Source organism: Geotrypetes seraphini, chromosome 7 (assembly GCF_902459505.1).
Source record: "Geotrypetes seraphini chromosome 7, aGeoSer1.1, whole genome shotgun sequence".
Classification (NCBI taxonomy): Eukaryota; Metazoa; Chordata; class Amphibia; order Gymnophiona; family Dermophiidae; genus Geotrypetes; species Geotrypetes seraphini.
In genome coordinates, this window is record NC_047090.1 from 23,050,552 (window position 1) to 23,071,315 (window position 20,764).

The 20,764-nt window shown below is 37.4% G+C and overlaps 1 protein-coding gene across 6 annotated transcripts in view; it reads left to right on the plus strand.

Annotated features, from left to right (window-relative positions):
- HCFC2 (host cell factor C2) overlaps positions 1 to 20,764 on the plus strand; it is a 154,743-nt gene that overhangs the window by 70,644 nt on the left and 63,335 nt on the right. For 4 of the 6 annotated variants that reach the window (XM_033953353.1, XM_033953355.1, XM_033953357.1 and 1 more), the window contains exons 12-13: positions 18,700 to 18,773; positions 19,428 to 19,547. In XM_033953353.1, the coding sequence (XP_033809244.1) occupies positions 18,700 to 18,773; positions 19,428 to 19,547 (194 nt within the window). The remainder of the gene's footprint in view (positions 1 to 18,699; positions 18,774 to 19,427; positions 19,548 to 20,764) is intronic. The other 2 variants (XM_033953354.1, XM_033953356.1) reach the window with 1 other exon arrangement.

Below are 20,764 nucleotides of genomic sequence, written 5' to 3' on the forward strand. Positions count from 1 at the left end.
CCACCACAAGGATCCAATGCCCTCCAGCCGCATTCCCCCCTCCACAGAAGCCAACCTGGAAGCTGACATCGGAGGAAAGCCTTCTGGGTCAGCAGGGGATCCTAGCTACCTCCTTCAGGACTGTCCAGCTGGGCTGCTCCTTCCCGCCTTCAGCTGCACAGGGATGCAGGCAGCAGCTCTTGCACAATGCACGTGGCTGATTTGAAAGCCTTCTCTCCGATGTCAGAGCTGATGTCAGAGGGAAGGCTTGTGGGCCAGCCACATGCAGCATGTAAGAGTCATTGCCCGCGTTCCTGTGCAACTGAAGGCAGGAAGGAGCAGCCCAGCCAGATGGCCCTGAAGGAAGTGAGTGCGGCCTTGGAGCAAGCAAGTAAGGGAGAGAGAGGACATGGTCGTAGAACAATGGGAGAAAGAAGGGGAGGGGAAGGAGCGTATTGGGATATGGGAGGGGCACAAATTTGTGACAAAGGCTGGAAGGGCAGGGAGGAGGGCACGAACTCCGGGACACAGAGATTACCAGGATGGAGGGGCGTGGCTTGGACGCGAACGATGACGGTTGGATGAAGAAAGAGCTCCTGTATAAACAAGCTTAATTTCAGAAAAACTACAAAAAAAAACGTTCTTAATGGTATAATAAATTGGAGTTTACCTTTTTGATTAGGTGGGAGAGACATTTGAAGGGGAAAATCGGGAGAAAGAAGTGCCGTTTTCATTTGTTTTCTGGGAAGTGAGGTGTGGAGGGCTGAATCCGTCTCAACGGCATAAACAGCAAAATCGGGTCCCCCAGGCAGAGGCGGCAAGATCAGATCCCCACTGACAGAGCCGGCAAGATCGGGTCCCCGCTGGCAGAGGCGGCAAGATCGGGTCCCGCTGACAGAGCCGGCAAGATCGGGTCCCCGCTGGCAGAGGCGGTAAGATCGGGTCCCTCAGGCAGAGGCAGCAAGATTGACCTTTAAGCGTTGCCAGGGAGGGCTGGTCCGGGACGCCGTGTGGCCAGGGAGGTTTTCCTTCCCCTCCTCTTTAGCAAGATCAAAGCTCTCTGGCGTATAGCAAGAGGAAAGATTTCCCGAAGGTGGGGGTTTGCAGACGGTTGCTTGGTGCACCACGACCGCGGCCATCTTAGATCGGGAAAAAAAAAGAAAATTTTACAAAGTCTGGGTCTGCCGGTGAGCTGCCTAGTGACAAAGATAAGTTTTTTCTGAAATGCCTGATGCCTGTTTAAACTAGGGAAATGGGCTGCTTTGAAATAGCTGTCCTCTGCTGGAAATGAGGAGAAGTCTGCAGTGAAAGCTACTTGGCAACGGTTTTTTTTTTTTTAACTATTTCCTTGCTGCTAACTTCAAAAATAAACTGTGAAGGATCAGTATAAATGTTAATCTCTGCTGCTGTAATTCAAGAGATTCAGATATAAGAGACTGTAGGTTTTTGGGCTCTGAGGAAGGACAAATAAAAGGATTGGTAATTTCTTTGACCTGAAGAAAAAAAAAAAAGTGACATTGAGGCAGTTGAGAGTCACTGAAATACATATATATGCACATTGAAAGATTAAAGTAAATATATTGGATGGAATTGCTCTCCTCGGTGAAAGCTGCGATTGGGCTTGTAAGAAGAGAGCTAGAAAAGAAGGCTGCAAATTTTTTCAGGCTAGATGCCAACAACGAGTCTGCAATAGAGCCTAAGACAAATAACTGACAGTTGCTTTAAGAATACTGAAAAAAAAAAAAAAAAAAAAAAAGGCGTGGCTTGGACGAATGGTTGGATAAACGAATAGCTCCTTATATGCAAATATATTAAAAAGTCTTACTACCAAATATTTTAAAGAAACTAAAATATATATTGAAATATGACTTCAACTAAACAAAATAAAGCTGACTTAGGAGCTGGAACATCAGGAAGCAATAAGAGGTCGAAACCTGAGCCAGGTACACCCTCTAAAATCCCATTACCAACAGAAAAAAATCTGGATGTTATGGAAGAACTAAGACAAATAAAAGAAATTGTCTTAGATAGTAACAAAAAACTACAAAAAGCAATGGAAGATGCTGCAATCTTAACTAAAAGAGTGGACATTACAGAAAATAGAATTTCAACATTAGAAGATATTACAGAACAATTAAATACAGACATGAATCACAGCAAAATCATATGGAAAGAAATAACAGAGATAAAAAAAAATCTTGAAGACAGCCGGAATCGTGAAAGACGGAATAATTTAAGAATAATCGGATTACCTGAAGGAGTGGAAAAGAATGATCCGATTGCATTTCTTGAAAAATTTCTACCTAAAATACTACCATTGAAATTTAAAACGGAACTGGAAATTGAAAGAGCTCATAGGATTCCAACACAAAGAAATAACACTCAAACAGGTCCAAGAACCTTAATTTTCAAACTTTTAAGACACCAACAAGCAATTGAAATATGCCAATTAGCCAAGGAAATCAAAAATCTTAAATGCCAAGATTCAAAAATATACATTGTCCCGGACTTTGCAAAAGAAACAGCAACAAGAAGAAAACAATTCTTAGACATGAGACCACAACTAAGATCTCTAGGAGCTAGATTTGGGCTCCTGTACCCGTCAATTATGAAGGTTACCGTTGCTAACAAAACGCAAAACTTTACAGATCCAAAAAAACTACAGGAATTTATAAATCAACTGGAGCAACCTATGACAATCTAAAGAACAATTAATGGGTTCATACTAAAGACTATTGACGGTTAAAGATAGATCAAAACGGAAAGCAATGGAAAAAGAACACACAAGGATCGAATTAAAGACTTAAACAACTTGCAACATTCTCCATGGAAAACAAGAAAACTGAAAAATACAAAAATTCTAGAATTCTATTCAGAATACATAGAATAAACTTAAAGGCAGGAACATAAATGATTTGAAACACATCTCCGAACTCAAATGATGACGAAGAAAGTTTCTTCAACAAACTTAAAAATGTATTGATTGAATCCGAAATTTTGAAAGCGGAGTAATAGTGAGAAAGAAAATCATCCTACAATCACAAAGAAGATTATAAAAAAAAAAAAAAAAAAAAAAAAAAAAATGAAGTGATTGGTTTGTTGTATGTCCGGTTGAAGGTGGTACTTCAGGTTTAATTTTGCGTTTCAGATACATTAAAATACATTTCAAATAAGAAATGTATGAAAAAAATAAATCTGAAACGCAAATTTTATGTTCTTTTATTTATTAAGTTTAATTTAGTATCCACAATAGTTCAACCTGGGAATCCTCTATGGGAGATAAAAGAAGAGTTTTTGGCACAGGACTTCACTCTTGTCTGCACAGGCCTCAGATACTTCAAAATTATAGATGTCTATAGAGTATGCTATTGAGATAGAACTTATAAGAACACTGATGGGAATGTTAGCTCCTCTTAATTGACAACTCTCTCGTGAATCATAAGAAAATAATGAATATAAGAGATGAGAGGATTCCTGTGCTGTAGACTCTTGTTACAGTTCTGAGGAAAGAGGCTAAATTGGAAAGCTTTTTAAAGTAAAAATAATATACCACCTGAAAAGAAATGAATAGTAATTGAAATGTTCTTAGATATAATTGATTTAAAATAATCATTCTTATGGATTTAAAGATATACAAATACAGAAAATAATCTTTCAATACATAAGAATGAAAAACTTTTTACTTATTCTTATAATTAATAATAAAATAAAAGAAAATATACAAAAATAGAAAAAAAAAAAAAAATGGTAGTACTTTAGATAATTATTAATAGCTTGTGGGAGTTATCTAAATCTAACCTCAACCTGCGTATCCAAGTTTTCGTAATTAATAAGGGGGGGAAGGGAGGGATAAGAGGGATGGGAGGGAATAAAAGGGAAATATATAAGGAAATCATGGGAATAAAGGAAAAAAGAGAAATGAAATACTTAAAACATTGGGAAAATATACATAATTTAATACCTGAAAATTTAAAAATAAATGGATATTAAAATTATGTCTTTAAATGTTAACGGTCTTAATCATATGATAAAAAGGAAAAAAGCACTATCATTTTTAAAAAGGCAAGATGCAGATATATGTCTTATACAAGAGACCCACCTCTCACATATAGAATCTAAAAAGCTAGAAGGAGGCTGGGTCAAACAGTGTTTTTTCTCACCAGCTATAGGGAAAAAGGCAGGTGTTGCTATTTTAATTAATAAAAAATGCTCTGCTTCATTTAAACTAAAAGCTTCAGATATTCATGGAAGATGGATAATGGTGGAAATGAATATGGGAAATACTACCATGACGTTAATCAATATATACGCCCCTAATTCGAACCAAAATGAATTCTTTAAAACTCTTCAACAACTGATCATACCACTGGCTACTTCAAACCTTATAGTAGCAGGGGACTTCAATGCTGTAATGGATCCTTTATTAGATAAAAACCCAAGTAGAGTTATGAAATCTATGGGACTAGATAATTTGATTCAATCTTGTGATTTAATAGATATATGGAGAATACTTCATTTTGATGGTCGGGAATTTTCTTTCTGTTCTCACGTTCACAATTCTTTTTCAAGAATAGATTATATCTTTACTTCAAAACATCTTGCACATCAAGTGACACAAGCAGCCATTGATCCAATTATTCTATCTGACCATGGTGGAGTGTGGATCAAAATTAAAACTACAGATCAAAATAATAACAGACCAATTTGGAAAATAGATAATACAATGTTGGTTGACAAAAATTTTTGTGAAAATCTTCTAACAAAAATGAAAGAATTTTTTCAAATAAATGATAATGATGATATTAACAAAGAAACTTTATGGGATGCCTTTAAGGCAACAATTAGAGGACAAATAATTTCTTATTCGGCTTTTCTAAAAAAACAAATTAAAAAACAATTTTTGATCTTAGAAAAAGAGATTAAAAATTTAGAATCAAAACTTATAGAAAAATGGGAATATTCTATTCAACAAGAATTATTAAAATTAAAAGGTAAATATAATGAGATCTCATCTAAGATGATTAGGAAAGATTTATTTTCTCAACAAACATTGTACTATGGTAATTCAAACAAATCAGGAAGAATATTGGCAAACTATCTTAAAGCGAAAAAAAGAAAAACAAAATTAATAGCAATAAAAGATGAAAATGGAAATATATATACACAAATTGAACCTATTTTAAAACAATTCTTAAAATTCTATAAATCTCTTTATTCTTCCGAAAATTATCTAAATAAAGAAAAAGATGGTTTTGAATTTTTAAAAATGTTAGAGGGTCCAAAAATTCCTGAACATATAAAACGAAGTTTGGAAGAACCAATATCACTAAAAGAATTAGGAACAGCTTTGAAGTCCCTTAGAGTTGGATCCGCTCCAGGTGGTGATGGATATACAGTGGAATTTTATAAAACATTTCAAAACTTTTTATTACCCTATTTATTAAATCTTTATCAATATCAACTCAATAAAGGTTGTATTAAAGGCACTATAGCAGAATCTTTGACTATTGTTTTGCCAAAGTCCAATAAAGATCCCACTTTGGTATCAAACTATAGACCAATATCTTTAATAAATGTAGATGGAAAATTATTAGCAAAAATACTTGCGCTAAGATTAGCTAAAGCTCTCCCCCATATAATAGGTATGCATCAAACAGGATTCGTTGCTCAAAGACATTCATCTCATAATACCAGATTAACATTCCATATGTTATATTTAACAAAGAAAATGAATGAACCTACTTTTGCAATTTCATTAGATGCAGAAAAGGCCTTTGATAGAGTAGAATGGCCTTTTATGTATCAAGCAATGGAATGGTTTGGTATAGGTCCTGGATTTATACAAATGATACAAACAATGTATAGCTCCCCTTCTGCTAGACTATATATTAATAATACGTTTTCAGAAAAATTTAATCTACAGAGAGGAGTTAGACAAGGATGTCCCTTATCCCCTTTGCTGTTTGATATTGTTTTAGAACCCTTAATATTAGCTATCCAACAAGCTAAGGAGATACAGGGTATACCTCATTCAGATAAAGAATATAAGATATCTGCTTACGCAGATGATTTATTACTATATCTGAAGAATCCAGAATCCACCATTCCACATCTACTTGAATTGATTGAGAAATTTGGAAATTTTTCAGGATATAAAATTAATTGGAATAAATCAGAAATTCTTCCACTAAATATACATTGTACAAAAGGTTTATTTGATACATTCCCTTTTGTTTGGAAGGAAGAATATATCAAATACCTTGGAATTTTGATAACAAAAACAGTAGATGAAACAATGAAAATTAATGAAAAATGCTTATTACAAAAAGTAATAGAAATGTGTGAGCAATGGAATCCTTTGCATTTATCTTGGTGGGGAAGAGTACAAACTGTAAAAATGATGATTTTACCGGTAGTGTGTTACCAAATGGGGATGATACCAGTTTTCTTTCAAGATTCGTTTTATACAAAAATAAATAGGACTTTGACAAAATTTATATGGCTTAATAAAAAACCAAGAATTGCTCTAGCGTCATTACAAAAACCAATTAAAGAGGGAGGGGTAAATTTTCCCAACTTTTATAGGTATCATCAAGCCTATATCTTACGTCATGGTATGTATTGGATCCTCCCAGAACCTACAGATAATATTCCAGACTGGTTTTGGCTAGAATGGAGGCTTATGTTTCCATTACGTCTTAATCATGTAATTAGTATCAAAATGCCAAGGTTATACAAAGATCATAAAATATTTATGGATACCTGGAAAACTCTAAAATACATAAGTAATCTTACTCAAATTCCAATTAGTAAATCAACCAACCAAACTATATGGCTAAACCCCAAGATCAAAATTGGCGGTTTTAAAGTCATCTGGAAACATTGGATGATAGCAGGCATTCGCACTTTGGATGATGTAATTAAAAATGATAAATTGCTGGAGTTTTCACAATTGCAACAAAAATTTGGTCTCAATAAAACACAATATTTTAAATGGTTGCAATTGAAGCAATCTATTCAGAAAGGGTTCCCTGAATGGAAAGATCTCGTTAAATATCACAGTTTGGAATTCTTATGTTTCCAGATGGACTCAATAGGTCACAAAGCCGCACAGTGGTATAAATTAATATCCGAATATATAAATAAAAAACCAAAAAATGGTCTTAGAGACATTTGGAGCATTGAGATAAAACACCAAATTAGTGCATCTCAATGGCCACGACTTTGGTCTTGGAGGCTAAAATGTACGATGTCAGCATCTATGAGACAAACTTGGTTTTTTCTTCTTCATAGAGCTTTTTGGACCCCTACTCGTTTACAAAAAATAGATAGTTCAAGATCTAATAGATGCTGGCACTGTCATATTGAAATTGGGACATTAGATCATCTTTTATTCTTTTGTCCATTTATCCTATCATTCTGGAAATCAATTTGGCCCCAAATTAACAGAATGTTAGAAAATCCAGTAGCCTTGACATATGATACTATATTATTTGGAACAACTATGAGAGCAAAAAGCCAAATTTCATCCAGTAATAACAAACTTTTATTTATTTTAACTGGAATTGCAATACAACAAATTACATTCAATTGGAAACAACATGATAGATTGAACTATATGTTCTGGTGGAATTCGGTATGCCACATATATAAAATGGAACTCGCTATTGCAACACACAAAGGATACATGAATAAATTTAAAAAAATATGGGGACCATTAACCGATTTTTGTAAAGAAGGATAATTTTTCCCATAAATAACACTGGAAACATCTGAAGACCGTTAACATGATTTCTCTAATGAACTTTTCCCATGATAAGATAATTGTTAAGAGGGAAATGGGGTGGGTTTTTCAATTTTGATTATTACATACTAAATTAATATTTAAAAAATGTACAATAAAATTGATTTATGTATTATTGGTTGGGAAGGAGGGTGGGACAGGGGATTATTATATTAATGTTATACTTGATATTAATATATGAGTTAGTCAAGTGTGTATTTAAGTTTCTATTGAGTTTATTTGTAACACTTGTTGTAACACAAAAAAATGAATAAAGATTTAAAAACAGGAGTACAGGTGTGTGCTATTAGACACCACCTCGGAATCGCACTAGCACGGGACGGTGTGCTGTGAGCAATTACTTTGTGAGAAGGTATTGAGATCGGACTAGGACTGGACGGTGCAGAAGAGAGTACTTTTGGATTGTTTAGCCTTTCCATGTATCCTTCACCCTAGGACTAGCAGGAACCCCTGAGGAAGACTCATTTGTTGACACATGGACCGTATTGAGTCCAGTGTTCCCAGCGGACTAGGTCCTTAAGGTGTTTATGTGGATTGCTACATATTTATGCATTTTTAATAAAGTCCATTTCGAGAAAAAAAAAAAAAAAAAAAAAAAAAAAAAAAAGAGATTACCGTATTTTCGCGGATATAACGCGCGCGTTATACGTGATTTTACGTACCGCGCATACCCCTCGCGCGTTATATGCCTGAGCGCGGTATAGAAAAGTTTTTAAACATAGTTCCCACCCCGCCCGACGCCCGATTCACCCCCCCAGCAGGACCGCTCGCACCCCCACCCCGAACGACCGCTCGCACGCGCTCCCACCCGCACCCGCATCCACGATCGGAGCAAGAGGGAGCCCAAGCCCTCTTGCCCGGCCGACTCCCCGACGTCCGATACATCCCCCCCCCCCCGGCAGGACCACTCGCACCCCCACCCCGAAGGACCGCCGACTTCCCGACAATATCGGGCCAGGAGGGAGCCCAAACCCTCCTGGCCACGGCGACCCCCTACCCCCACCCCGCACTACATTACGGGCAGGAGGGATCCCAGGCCCTCCTGCCCTCGACGCAAACCCCCTCCCCCCAACGACCGCCCCCCCCCCAAGAACCTCCGCCCGTCCCCCAGCCGACCCGCGACCCCCCTGGCCGACCCCCACGACACCCCCACCCGCCTTCCCCGTACCTTTGTGTAGTTGGGCCAGAAGGGAGCCCAAACCCTCCTGGCCACGACGACCCCCTAACCCCACCCCGCACTACATTACGGGCAGGAGGGATCCCAGGCCCTCCTGCCCTCGACGCAAACCCCCCTCCCTCCAACGACCGCCCGCCCCCAAGAACCTCCGACCGCCCCCCCAGCCGACCCGCGACCCCCCTGGCCGACCCCCACGACCCCCCCACCCCCCTTCCCCGTACCTTTGGAAGTTGGCCGGACAGACGGGAGCCAAACCCGCCTGTCCGGCAGGCAGCCAACGAAGAAATGAGGCCGGATTGGCCCATCCGTCCTAAAGCTCCGCCTACTGGTGGGGCCTAAGGCGCGTGGGCCAATCAGAATAGGCCCTGGAGCCTTAGGTCCCACCTGGGGGCGCGGCCTGAGACACATGGTCGGGTTTGGCCCATGTGCCTCAGGCCGCGCCCCCAGGTGGGACCTAAGGCTCCAGGGCCTATTCTGATTGGCCCACGCGCCTTAGGCCCCACCAGTAGGCGGAGCTTTAGGACGGATGGGCCAATCCGGCCTCATTTCTTCGTTGGCTGCCTGCCGGACAGGCGGGTTTGGCTCCCGTCTGTCCGGCCAACTTCCAAAGGTACGCGGAAGGGGGGTGGGGGGGGTCGTGGGGGTCGGCCAGGGGGGTCGCGGGTCGGCTGGGGGACGGGCGGAGGTTCTTGGGGGGGGGCGGTCGTTGGGGGGAGGGGGTTTGCGTCGAGGGCAGGAGGGCCTGGGATCCCTCCTGCCCGTAATGTAGTGCGGGGTGGGGTTAGGGGGTCGCCGTGGCCAGGAGGGTTTGGGCTCCCTCCTGGCCCGATATTGTTGGGGAGTCGGCGGTCCTTCGGGGTGAGGGTGCGAGTGGTCCTGCCGGGGGGGGGGATGTATCGGACGTTGGGGGGGGGGCATCAGGCTTTCAGAATGGGGACAGACCTTCAAGGGGGACAGGACTTCAAGGGGGGACAGTGCACGGAAAGTCAGGGGGGGTGAACGGAGAGTCGGGACAGCGCACGGAAAGTCAGGGCAGTGCACGGAAGTCAGGGGGGTGAACGGAGAGTCGGGACAGCGCACGGAAAGTCAGGGCGGGCGAAAGGAGCGTCGGGCATCATGCGCGTTATATGCCTGAGCGCGGTATAGAAAAGTTTTGGTACATATCATCGTGATTTCTGCGCGCTATACCCCTGTGCGCGTTTTACACAGGTGCGCGTTATATCCGCGAAAATACGGTACCAGGATGATGATGATGGAGCATTGGGACACATCAGAAGATCCCCTAATGAGGGCGGTGATAGAATTGTATCCTATGGCTTCAGAATTTCAGCAATTGTTTACACCACCTCAGTTATGAGTAAAGTGTCAGCATATACAATCTCTGCCCACAGAATGCTCTGGATCAGACATTTAAAGCTACTTTGAGCAGACTCCCAAGTTTCTTTATTCTTTGATATACTGTTTATCAAACTGGTACCTAAATGGTTTACAATGGAATGAGTCTAAAAAAATTAAAAATAAAACATATCTAAAAATATAGATAAGAAAATAATAAAAGAGGGAGCATAACAGACTGACATACTTGAAACAAGGCGGGAGGAGAGTTAGGTAAGGTAATAAATACATTGAGATAGAAAATAAAAATAAAGGGTGGAGAGTGGTAAGAGGGAAAATATATTATGGTAGGGATTGCTTCAAAAGAAGTGTTTTTTTTCCCCCCCGAAGTCCATCGAGGAGCTACGTGGATTCTATATGAAAGGAATTAAATCAGGGGGCGTGACTTGGGAGCGCAGCCAGATGGTCGGGTGAAGACTGAGCTCTGCATTTACAAGCATTTGAAAGCAAGTTTAAGCCTCTATTTTAAGTTCATTTTTAAAGAATTTTTGGGATTCATATATTGGTATGGCTTCGAGCAAACAGGCAAAAAATGAAGTGGCTGGCACAGGATTGGGGAGTGCTAAAAGATCCAAGATTGAACCGGTGACTCCTTCTAAGGTGCCGCTGCCTAGGGATGATAACGGTGATATTTTTGCTAAGCTGCAAATCATTACAGATATTGTTTCTGATAACTCTCAAAAGTTGAAAGAGGTGAAAGAGGAAATAAGAATATAACAACACATATGGAACAGTTTGAACTGAAAGTGGATCATTTGGAAAAAAGGATGGCAGCAAATGAAATGGAAATAAAAAAAGATAAAGCTTACAGGGAAAAAGTGGATACTCTTTCTAAAGAGTTGGAAGATTGTATTAATAGGGGGAAACGGAACAATTTGAGAATTATTGGGCTCCTGGAGGGAGTTGAAAATATTGATGCTATTTCTTTCCTTGAACAATTTCTTCCAAAGATTCTGCCTCTCAAATCAAAATATCCGTTAGAATTTGAGAGGACTCATAGGATCCCTACAAGAAGGAATAGCAGGGATCTGAGACCACGTCCGTTGATCTTTAAACTTTTGAGGCACCAGCAGGTAATGGAAATTATTCGGTTGGCAAAAGAAAATAGAAATCTGAAGTATCAAGACTCAAAAATTCACATTTTGTCAGATTTTGCAAAACCACTGCTGAAAAAAGGAAAAAGTTACTTGACTTAAGACTCAAATGAGACATTTTGGTGCTAAATATGGATTACTTTACCCTGCGATAATGAGGGTAACTTATGCTAACAAGACTTTAAGTTTTGAGGATCCGGACAAATTAAAATAATTTTTTCATGGTAGTGAATATTTTATGAGAAATGGATTCGGTTGAAAGATTGAATCTTATTCAAATTCAACTGTAATAACCGCCTTTGATATAATGCATTGGCAAAGAATCTTTGTTTTAGAATTCTTCAAGAGAAGTTCCGTGGAGATATGCAAATTAGTGGGTGAACTCAGTCTTCTGATTGCTATTTGCTAAGGTTCTTTACATCTGTTCCGGCAAAGAAACTTCTATAAATACCAAAAGGATTCGTCTGACCTCAAGTGGTTACTCTACTGGATTTATTTGAACAACTTATATAAAATATTATTTTGGAATTCTTACTTTTTTCCTTGGATCCAGAAATTCTTCCTCAGAATTCTGTGTGTGTGTGTGAAGGAATAGTCCAAGTGCGAGGGGTCAGCACAAGTCGGTATTTATCAACTTCCTGGTGACTGAATTTTATTAATGCAGTCTTCCTGCTGCATTGTGACAAAGATCTTCATTTTCTTATTCTGTCTGTTAATTGGGACTTGACTGTCAGTTACTTAATTTTCTTTTATGAATGTTTGTGTCTGTGAGTTTGGATGGATGGATGGATTTCGCTAATGGTTTCTTCCTTTTGCCTGATATTGTTCTGCCGGGTCAAAGTTCAACATGGAAGAAATTTCTACACCGGATGAAATAAGAAGATTTAAGTGACTGAGCTTTGTTTGTATAAAGTGGAAGGAATATTGTTGGTTAGATTGTATGCTGTTAAGTGATTACTTAGGTTATCAATTGCATAGTGTTTGGGTCTCTAGTTGAATTTTTAAAGTATGATATTTTGTGATATGTTTGCTTTATCTGATTACAGATTTTTATTTTTTGTTTATGCTCTTAATTGGACTCAGGTACTACATGGTATCGTTTGATTATTTTATGAATTTATTGGATTCTTTAGATTATATGTTTTTATTTAAGTATAAAAGTGTTTGCAGATAGGGGAGGGAATTAATTGAGATTAGGTCAGATTTTTTATTTTTTTCATTCAAGGTATGGGTAACTAATTCTTTATAGCTATGGAGTTTTAACTAAGGAGATTTTATCTTGATGTTTAATTTTAAATTAAACTATTTGATCTTTTTTAAGATTTAATATGGTTTGAAATAATGCTTACATTATGACCTTTTCAATATATCAAAATTTTTATGTTATTGATTAATAGGTAATTTATATGGGGGGCTATAATTAGATGAGACTTATATATAATAATTTTAAGGGATATATGATTTTATCTCACTTTTTTCAGTTTTTCTTTAGTCATATGGTTTATATTTTTTGATAATTTGATTCTTAATGCTAAAGAATAATTATTAATTGTATTCTTAATAATGAAAATATTTTGTTTTTAACTTACTTATTCTTTTAGAAGCTTGATATAATGATATATTTCTATCTTAATTATATGCTTGTGTAGAGTTTTTCTGTCACCTGATATCAAATGTGCATTTCCAAGTTTTCACTATTGGGGGGGGATAGGGAGGGTTGGGAAAAAAAGGGGTAAGGTTAAGGTTCATAGTCTTAAAAAAAGGAAAATTATGTTTATTTATGAATTTTGGGAAAATTTGTGTTATTTTTTGAAAAGTCTACTCATTCCTAAATTGAAGGATGGATATTAAAATTTTCTCTCTGAACGTAAATGGCCTCAATAATCAGATTAAAAGAAAGAAAACGTTAGCTTTTTTGAAAAAGCAAAATGCGGATATCTACTATATTCAAGAGACCCACCTGTCAATAATAGAATCAAAGAAACTGGAAGGGGGTTAGGTGAATAAATGTTTTTTTGCCCCTGCAGATAGGAAAAAAGCAGGGGCAGCTATTCTGATTAATAAAAAATGTTCAGCCAATTTTAAATTAGTAGGTTCAGATCCGAAGGGTAGATGGGTCCATGTGGATATGAGAATGGGAAATAATGCTCTGGCTTTGTTTAATTTGTATGCCCCTAATTCGAATCAAAATGAATTTTTTAAGATATTGCAACAAATGTTGCTCCCACTGGCTGCTTCTAAATTAGTTGTAGCTGGAGATTTTAATGCTGTTATGGATCCATTATTGGATAAAAAACCTTTATAGAAATATAAAATCATTAGGGTTGGATAATTTGGTGCATTCATGTGATTTAAAAGATATATGGCGTATACTTCATTTTAATGATCAGGAATTTTCCTTTTGTTCACAAGTTTATATGTCTTTTTCTAGAATTGATTATATTTTTGTTTCAACTCAATTAGTGCAACAAGTGATTAAAGCTATGATAGACCCAATTATATTATCTGATCACGCGGGTGTATGGCTTGAACTTCAAATGGATCAGCAAGAGTATAGTAGACCTATTTGGAGTTTTGATAGTACATTGCTTGTTGATACAAAATTCTTAGAGGAATTACTGAATTTTTTCAATATAATTTATCAGATGAAATTTCTATGGAAAATGTTTGGGATGCTTTTAAGGCTACTATAAAAGGAAACATTATTTCATACTCTGCTTATATTAGAAAGCAAATTAAAATTCAATATTCTAATTTGTTAAAAGAAATTAAAGATTTGGAATCTAAATTGATTGATAAATGGGAACATGACACTTTGCAAGACCTTTTAAAGGCGAAAGGTAAATATAATGAATTAGTTTCGAAATTAATAAGGAAAGATCTTTTTTCTCAACAAACTTTGTATTATGAAAACTCAAATAAGGCAGGAAGGTTGTTGGCAAACTACCTTAAGGCAAAGAAAAGAAGAATAAAAATTATTGCAATAAAAGATGAAAAAAGAGTTATGCATAATCAAATTGGTAATATTTTAAGTAAATTTTTAAAATTTTATAAGGATCTGTACTCTTCTGAATCTTATGGTGATAGGGAGAAGGATGGAGTAGATTTTTTGAATTTAATTATTGGTCCGAAGGTTCCTGATCATATAAAAATAAGTTTAGATGAGCCTATATCATTAAAAGAATTAGAAACAGCGTTGAAGTCTCTTAGAGTTGGATCCGCTCCAGATGGGGATGGTTTTACTGTAAAATTTTATAAATCATTTCAAAATTCCCTATTGCCTCATTTATTAAATTTATTTCAGTCCCAATTATCTAAGGGATGCATTACAAGTACTATGGCTGAATCATTAACAATTGTTTTGCCAAAGCCAAATAGAGATCCAACTTTGGTTTCAAATTACAGGCCGATTTCATTAATAAATGTTGATGGTAAACTTTTGGCTAAGATATTGGCTTTACGCTTGGCCAAGGCTCTCCCTTTTATTATTGATATGCATCAAACTGGATTCGTTGCAAACAGACATTCTTCCAATAATACTAGATTGGCATTTCATATGTTAAATTTAATTAAAGATATAAGAGATCCGGCTTTTTCTGTATCTTTAGATGCAGGAAAAAGCTTTTGACCGAGTTGAATGGTCTTTCATGTATCAGGCATTGGAATGGTTTGGTATAGGTTCAGGATTTATTCAAATGATTCAAACTTTGTATAGCTCCCCTTCTGCAAGATTGTATATTAATAATAATTTTTCTGATCGTTTTAGTTTGCAGAGGGGCGTTAGACAGGGTTGTCCTCTGTCTCCTTTGCTTTTTGATATTGTATTAGAACCTTTGTTATTAGCTATTCAACAAGCAAAGGGGATACAGGGTATTCTCTTTTCTGATAGAGAATACAAAGTGTCGATCCAGAAACTACCATTCCATGTTTATTAGAATTGATCGATACATTTGGAAAGTTTTCAGGGTATAAAATAAATTGGAGTAAGTCAGAAATTCTTCCTCTTAATGTCCATTGTACTAAAGGTTTATTTGATTCTTTCTCATTTACTTAGAAAGATGATGGCTTAAAATATTTAGGTATTATGATAAAAAAGACTCTGGAAGATACTTTGAAAGAGAATGAAAAACTTTTATTAAAAAAAGTAAAAGAAATGTGCGAGCAATGGAATCCTTTACATCTTTCTTGGTGGGGGAGAGTCCAAACTATTAAAATGATGATTTTGTCTGTAGTTTGTTATCAAATGAGTATGATACCAATTTTTTTTCAAGGGTCCTTTTATAAAAAGCTTAATGATATTCTTACGAATTTTGTTTGGCTTGGTAAAAGACCTAGAATCGCTTTAGTATCTCTACAAAAGCCAATTGAGGAGGGTGGGGTAAAGTTTCCAAATTTTTATAGGTATCATCAAGCCTATATTTTATGCCAGGGTATGTATTAGATCCTCCCAGAACTCATTGATAATGCTCCGGATTGGTTATACTTGGAGTGGCGTCTCCTGTTTCCTTTAAATTTAGTTTATGTTGTTAGTATAAAAATGCCTAGGAAATATAAACAGAACAGAATTTTGATTGATACATGGAAAACTTTGAGATGCATTATTAATTTAACATCTATTTCTATAAATAAATCAACGAATCAATCTTTATGGATAAACTCCATGATTCAAATTGGTGGATCTCAAATCTTATGGAAGCACTGGATTATTGCTGGCATAAGAACTTTAAATGATGTTATTTCAGATGGTAAACTGCTTGATTTTTCACAGTTGCAAAATAGATTTGGTCTTAATAAATCACAAAGTTTTAAATGGTTGCAATTGAAACAGGCTATTCAGGTGGGGTTCCCTGAATTGAAAACTCTTAATAATCAATATAGTTTAGAGTTCCTATGTTTCCAGGCAGACTTCCTGGGACATCAAGCCACGCAGTGGTATAAATTAATATCTGGATTTATTAATAAAAAACAAAAAAATGGTCTTAGACATCTGGCACTGCTTTGGTAATTGGTATGTCAGCTTTCATACAGAATCCTATGTCTTTGCAACAGAATGGAAGATTAGGTTCTTACCTCGATAATCTTCTCTCCGTTAGAAGACATAGGATTCTGTACAGCCTGTCCTGTGCAGACTTCTGATTTGCATGTTTTCTGCCTCGGACATTGCTGGTGTCTGTCACTGGTCATCTTTTCCTGTCATTTGGATGAGTAAACAAAAAAGAAAAAAATCATGGATATTGCCGCTCTCCCTTTTATCCTTTGGGGTCTTATACAGTATTGCTCTTTGCAAATAGCAGGTTGGTTCCTGGATTCCCTTATATTCAAATTCATGTTAATTATTGTTAATCATTGTTTTTTGTCACAATTTACAGAGCAGAACAGAAATGTATGTTGTCTCGGAGAAGTTTCCTGTACCCCTCCTTCTCTTTTTTTCTGTTTCTGTGGAGTTTGATTGCTTTGGTACTGACTGAAAATTTGAGAGATTTGAGTGACACTCTTCTGCAAAGTTCATGATACTGGGTTCTATGTTGAGAGTCACTGCCCAGGAAAAGGATCTAGGTGTCATTGTTGAGGATACATTAAAACTCTCAGCTCAATGTGCGGCGGCGGCGACTAAGAAAGCAAATAGAATTATCAGGAAAAGAATGGAAAACAAAGATGAAAATGTTATAATACCCTTGTATTGCTCTGTGGGATGGCCGCAACTTGAATACTGTGTGCTGTTCTGGTTGCCGTATCTCAAAAAAGATATAGCGGAATTAAAAAAGGTACAGAGAAGGGCGACAAAAATGATAAAAGGTTTGGGACAACTTCTGTATAAGGAAAGGCTAAAGCGGCTAGAGCTTTTCAGCTTGGAGAAGAGACGGCTCAGGGGTGATATGATAGAGGTCTATAAAATACTGAGTGGGGTGGCAAGGATAGATATGAAACACTTGTTCACTCTTTCCAAAAATACTAGGACTATGGGGCATGCAATGAAACTGCGATATAGAGGATCACATGATGAGCTGAGCGAGGCAGGACTCACTTGCCTGGCTCCAGGGCCTAGTTAGAAATTTATATCTACTTTAGTTTTACCATTGTTACAATTACTCATACATATGTTCTTATAACTTAAAGAACGTTAAATAAATAACTCTGAAATTTAATTTTTTGTTGGTTTTGCAATTTTATAATTTCAATTATAATGTGCCGTGAAAAACATTTGCTGTGCTTAGTGTTCCGAAGCTAAAAAAAAGTTTGAGTCACACTAATTTAAGTGGTCAACTGGAGTTTTATTGGTCTATTATTTTTTTCAATTTTCTTTACTGTTCTCGCAAGGGAGCTCAGAATAGTTTATATGAATTTATTCAGGTACTCAAAGTTTTTTCCCTGTCCTGGTGGACTCACAATCTATCTAATGTACCTGGTGCAATGGGGGATTAAGTGACTGCTCAGGGTCACATCGAGCAGCATGAGTTTCAACCCACAACCTCAGGGTGCTGAGGCTGTATTAACCACTGGAATGCATTGCCCGAGATTGTAGTGAAGTGGATAATGTAGCTGGTTTTAAGAAAAGTTTGGGCAATTTCCTGGAGGAAAGTCCTTAGTCTGTTATTGAGAGAGATATGGGGGAGGCCACTGCATGCCCTGGATCGGAAGCATGGAATGTTGCTACTCTTTGGGTTTTTGCCAGGTACTGGTGATTGGATTGGCCACTGGGCTTGATGGACCATTGGTCTGACCCAGTAGGGCTATTCTTATGTTTTTATGTTTACACTCTATATAGCGCAGAGCTTCTCAGACTATGGGTTGGGACCCCAAATGGGGTCACAAAACCTACATTTGCGGTACCACCTGGGTGGGGTCTCCATAGGTGCATTGTTCTAAATCCTGAGGTGGGGGGAGTCATTTTTAATTGGCCTCTGTCATGGGGTCACAGCCACAAAAACATTGGCAAGCATTGGTATAGCTAATATGCTTTCCCCCTCCTGATTATTGAATGATTGTGGGATTAGTACAACCAAAAGTTGACAGTGGTTGAAGAAAAATGTGAAAACCTTACACTTTAATCACAAAAGAAAAGGGAGAGAAATTCTTGTTTTTACATACATCTCTCAGAGCAGAGATCCTCAAAATGTCATTGATTCTGGCATGAGAATGAAGTGTATATTAGCTTTTATTTGCATATGACTAAAGTAAAGTTAATTTCTGAAGTATCTACATTCATTGGTACATATCTAATGTAATATTGAAATATCTTACATTTTTAGTTGTCAAATCTTCCAGTTTGTTTTCAACCAATGTCAGCAGTAATCAAGCAGTGGATCCAGTTGCTCAGTCACCAGTAAGTATTGATTCAGTTCATTAAAAGTAAATAAGAGTCACATGCAATGTGATGAATCTTGTGGATAAATTTTACCTACTAACTTTGCCACAGTAGTCAAAGATAAAAAGTATAGGTACATTTTGCTTTAAAAGTTGCATAAGAAAAAGTATCAATGCCCCTGAAGATCTCCATTGCAGCCCTCAAACAGTTGATTGAAATGCTCTTCAAATCTTGTAAATGTTTTGCTTGCAATCTTAATATTCATATAGCAACTACAAACAATCTCTTAAGTGTGTTACTCAGGTGTCTTATTTATGGAAATTGCTACTGTTGACCATCCAAAATAAAGCAGGCAAGGGAATTACAAAATTAGTAAGTGTAAGCTTGAAATTTTTTAGTGGCCCTCAGAGCTTTTTCATATTCACACTGCAGCCCTTTACATGAAAAAGGTTGGGGACCACTGATTTAAGCTTTTTACTCACTCTATGTTGGCTGCCTTTCATTCCGCTCTTGGGGGGAGTATGTTTTTACCCTTCTAAATTTGTTCTAATAATAAAATGTACTGGTATTCTGCCTGGAACTTGTGTTCAGTTTTTTAAATGTAATGTTTCATTTTGAAAATTGAGCTAAATTACAGCTGGTTGATATAACATGTCTTATGTTCTTACCCAGCAGATCACAGTAATGAAGACTGAGACACAGTGGTATGATGTAGGAATTTTTAAAGCGAACTGTACACTAGTGACTCAGTTCTATCTAATGCCAGAAGAGAGACCCAACATATCCATCCAGGTATAATTGGGTTTTTCATTTACTATAGTTCTAATTTAAAATTTTGATAATGATTGAAGTATTTTTGCTTAAAGCAAATACAGTAAAACCTTGGATTGCAAGCAGGGCAGGATTAATTCTTCAAGGATCCCTAGGCACACAAGTACACTGGGCCCCCTAGCCCTGCCCCACTCACACCCCGCCCATGCCCCACTCCTGCCCCGCCCCAATTATTTACCTGTTTTCTTATTTACTTCATTTCCACTTGTATTTCTTTTTTATTATAAAATTCAAAGCAAGCAACAAACATTACCAAACCCATACCAATGTACAGTTTTAGTTCTATACAAGCCCCAAATATTTCAGAACAAATCCCCCCTTCGTTCCCTTCACACCTACTTGCCCAGGACTTCTGAACCCTTGCCATACATATATGAAAGTGTTCAAATGCATTGTAAAGCAGTAATACTATCCGAAACATAAGTCTATATTAATAAGCAAATTTGCAACTCTTCTCAACTGCCTCACTCTATATCATCCAACTTTAACCCATATGTATGTGTAAACAACCAAATCTGTAACTCCTTTGGTATGTTCCACTCCATGTATGTTAATTTGTAACAAAACAACAAGGCAAGCGGTCCACCAAAGAATCCAACGTGGAACAAAAGAAGAGCGGCTGACAATAAGGAGATTCAAATAAGGTTTATTCAAGGTACTCCCAGGAACCATGCCTGATGCATTTTGCCAAACAAGGTTGGTCAATGCTAACAGAAAACCATGTCTTTCATACACACAGAACCACCCTCACCCAGTATGGAATAAGTAATCACAACCCCCCCCTTTTTTTTTTTTACAAAAGCACGGAAGAGGTTTTTAGCACTGGTTGGCGGGTTGAATGTTCTGCGCTGTTGTGATGATCATAGAAATTCTATGACCATCAGCAGTGCAGAGCATTCAGCATGCTGGCTTGTGATACAAACCGAAGGAACAGTACAGTTTAGGGGGTGAAGAAACAGTGGTGCATATCCCCCAATACTGAACAAAATATAAAGATAGCAGATGTAAATTTGAAAAAAGAGAAATAACAAATCACTTTACAAATAAAAATAAAACAAAAAATGGAAAATAAGATAATACCAATTTATTGGACTAATACTTTTTTTAATTAGCTTTCAGAGGTCAAACCCTCTTTCCTTAGGTCAGTAAAGTATACTGCTGTTTATCCTGTCCTGACC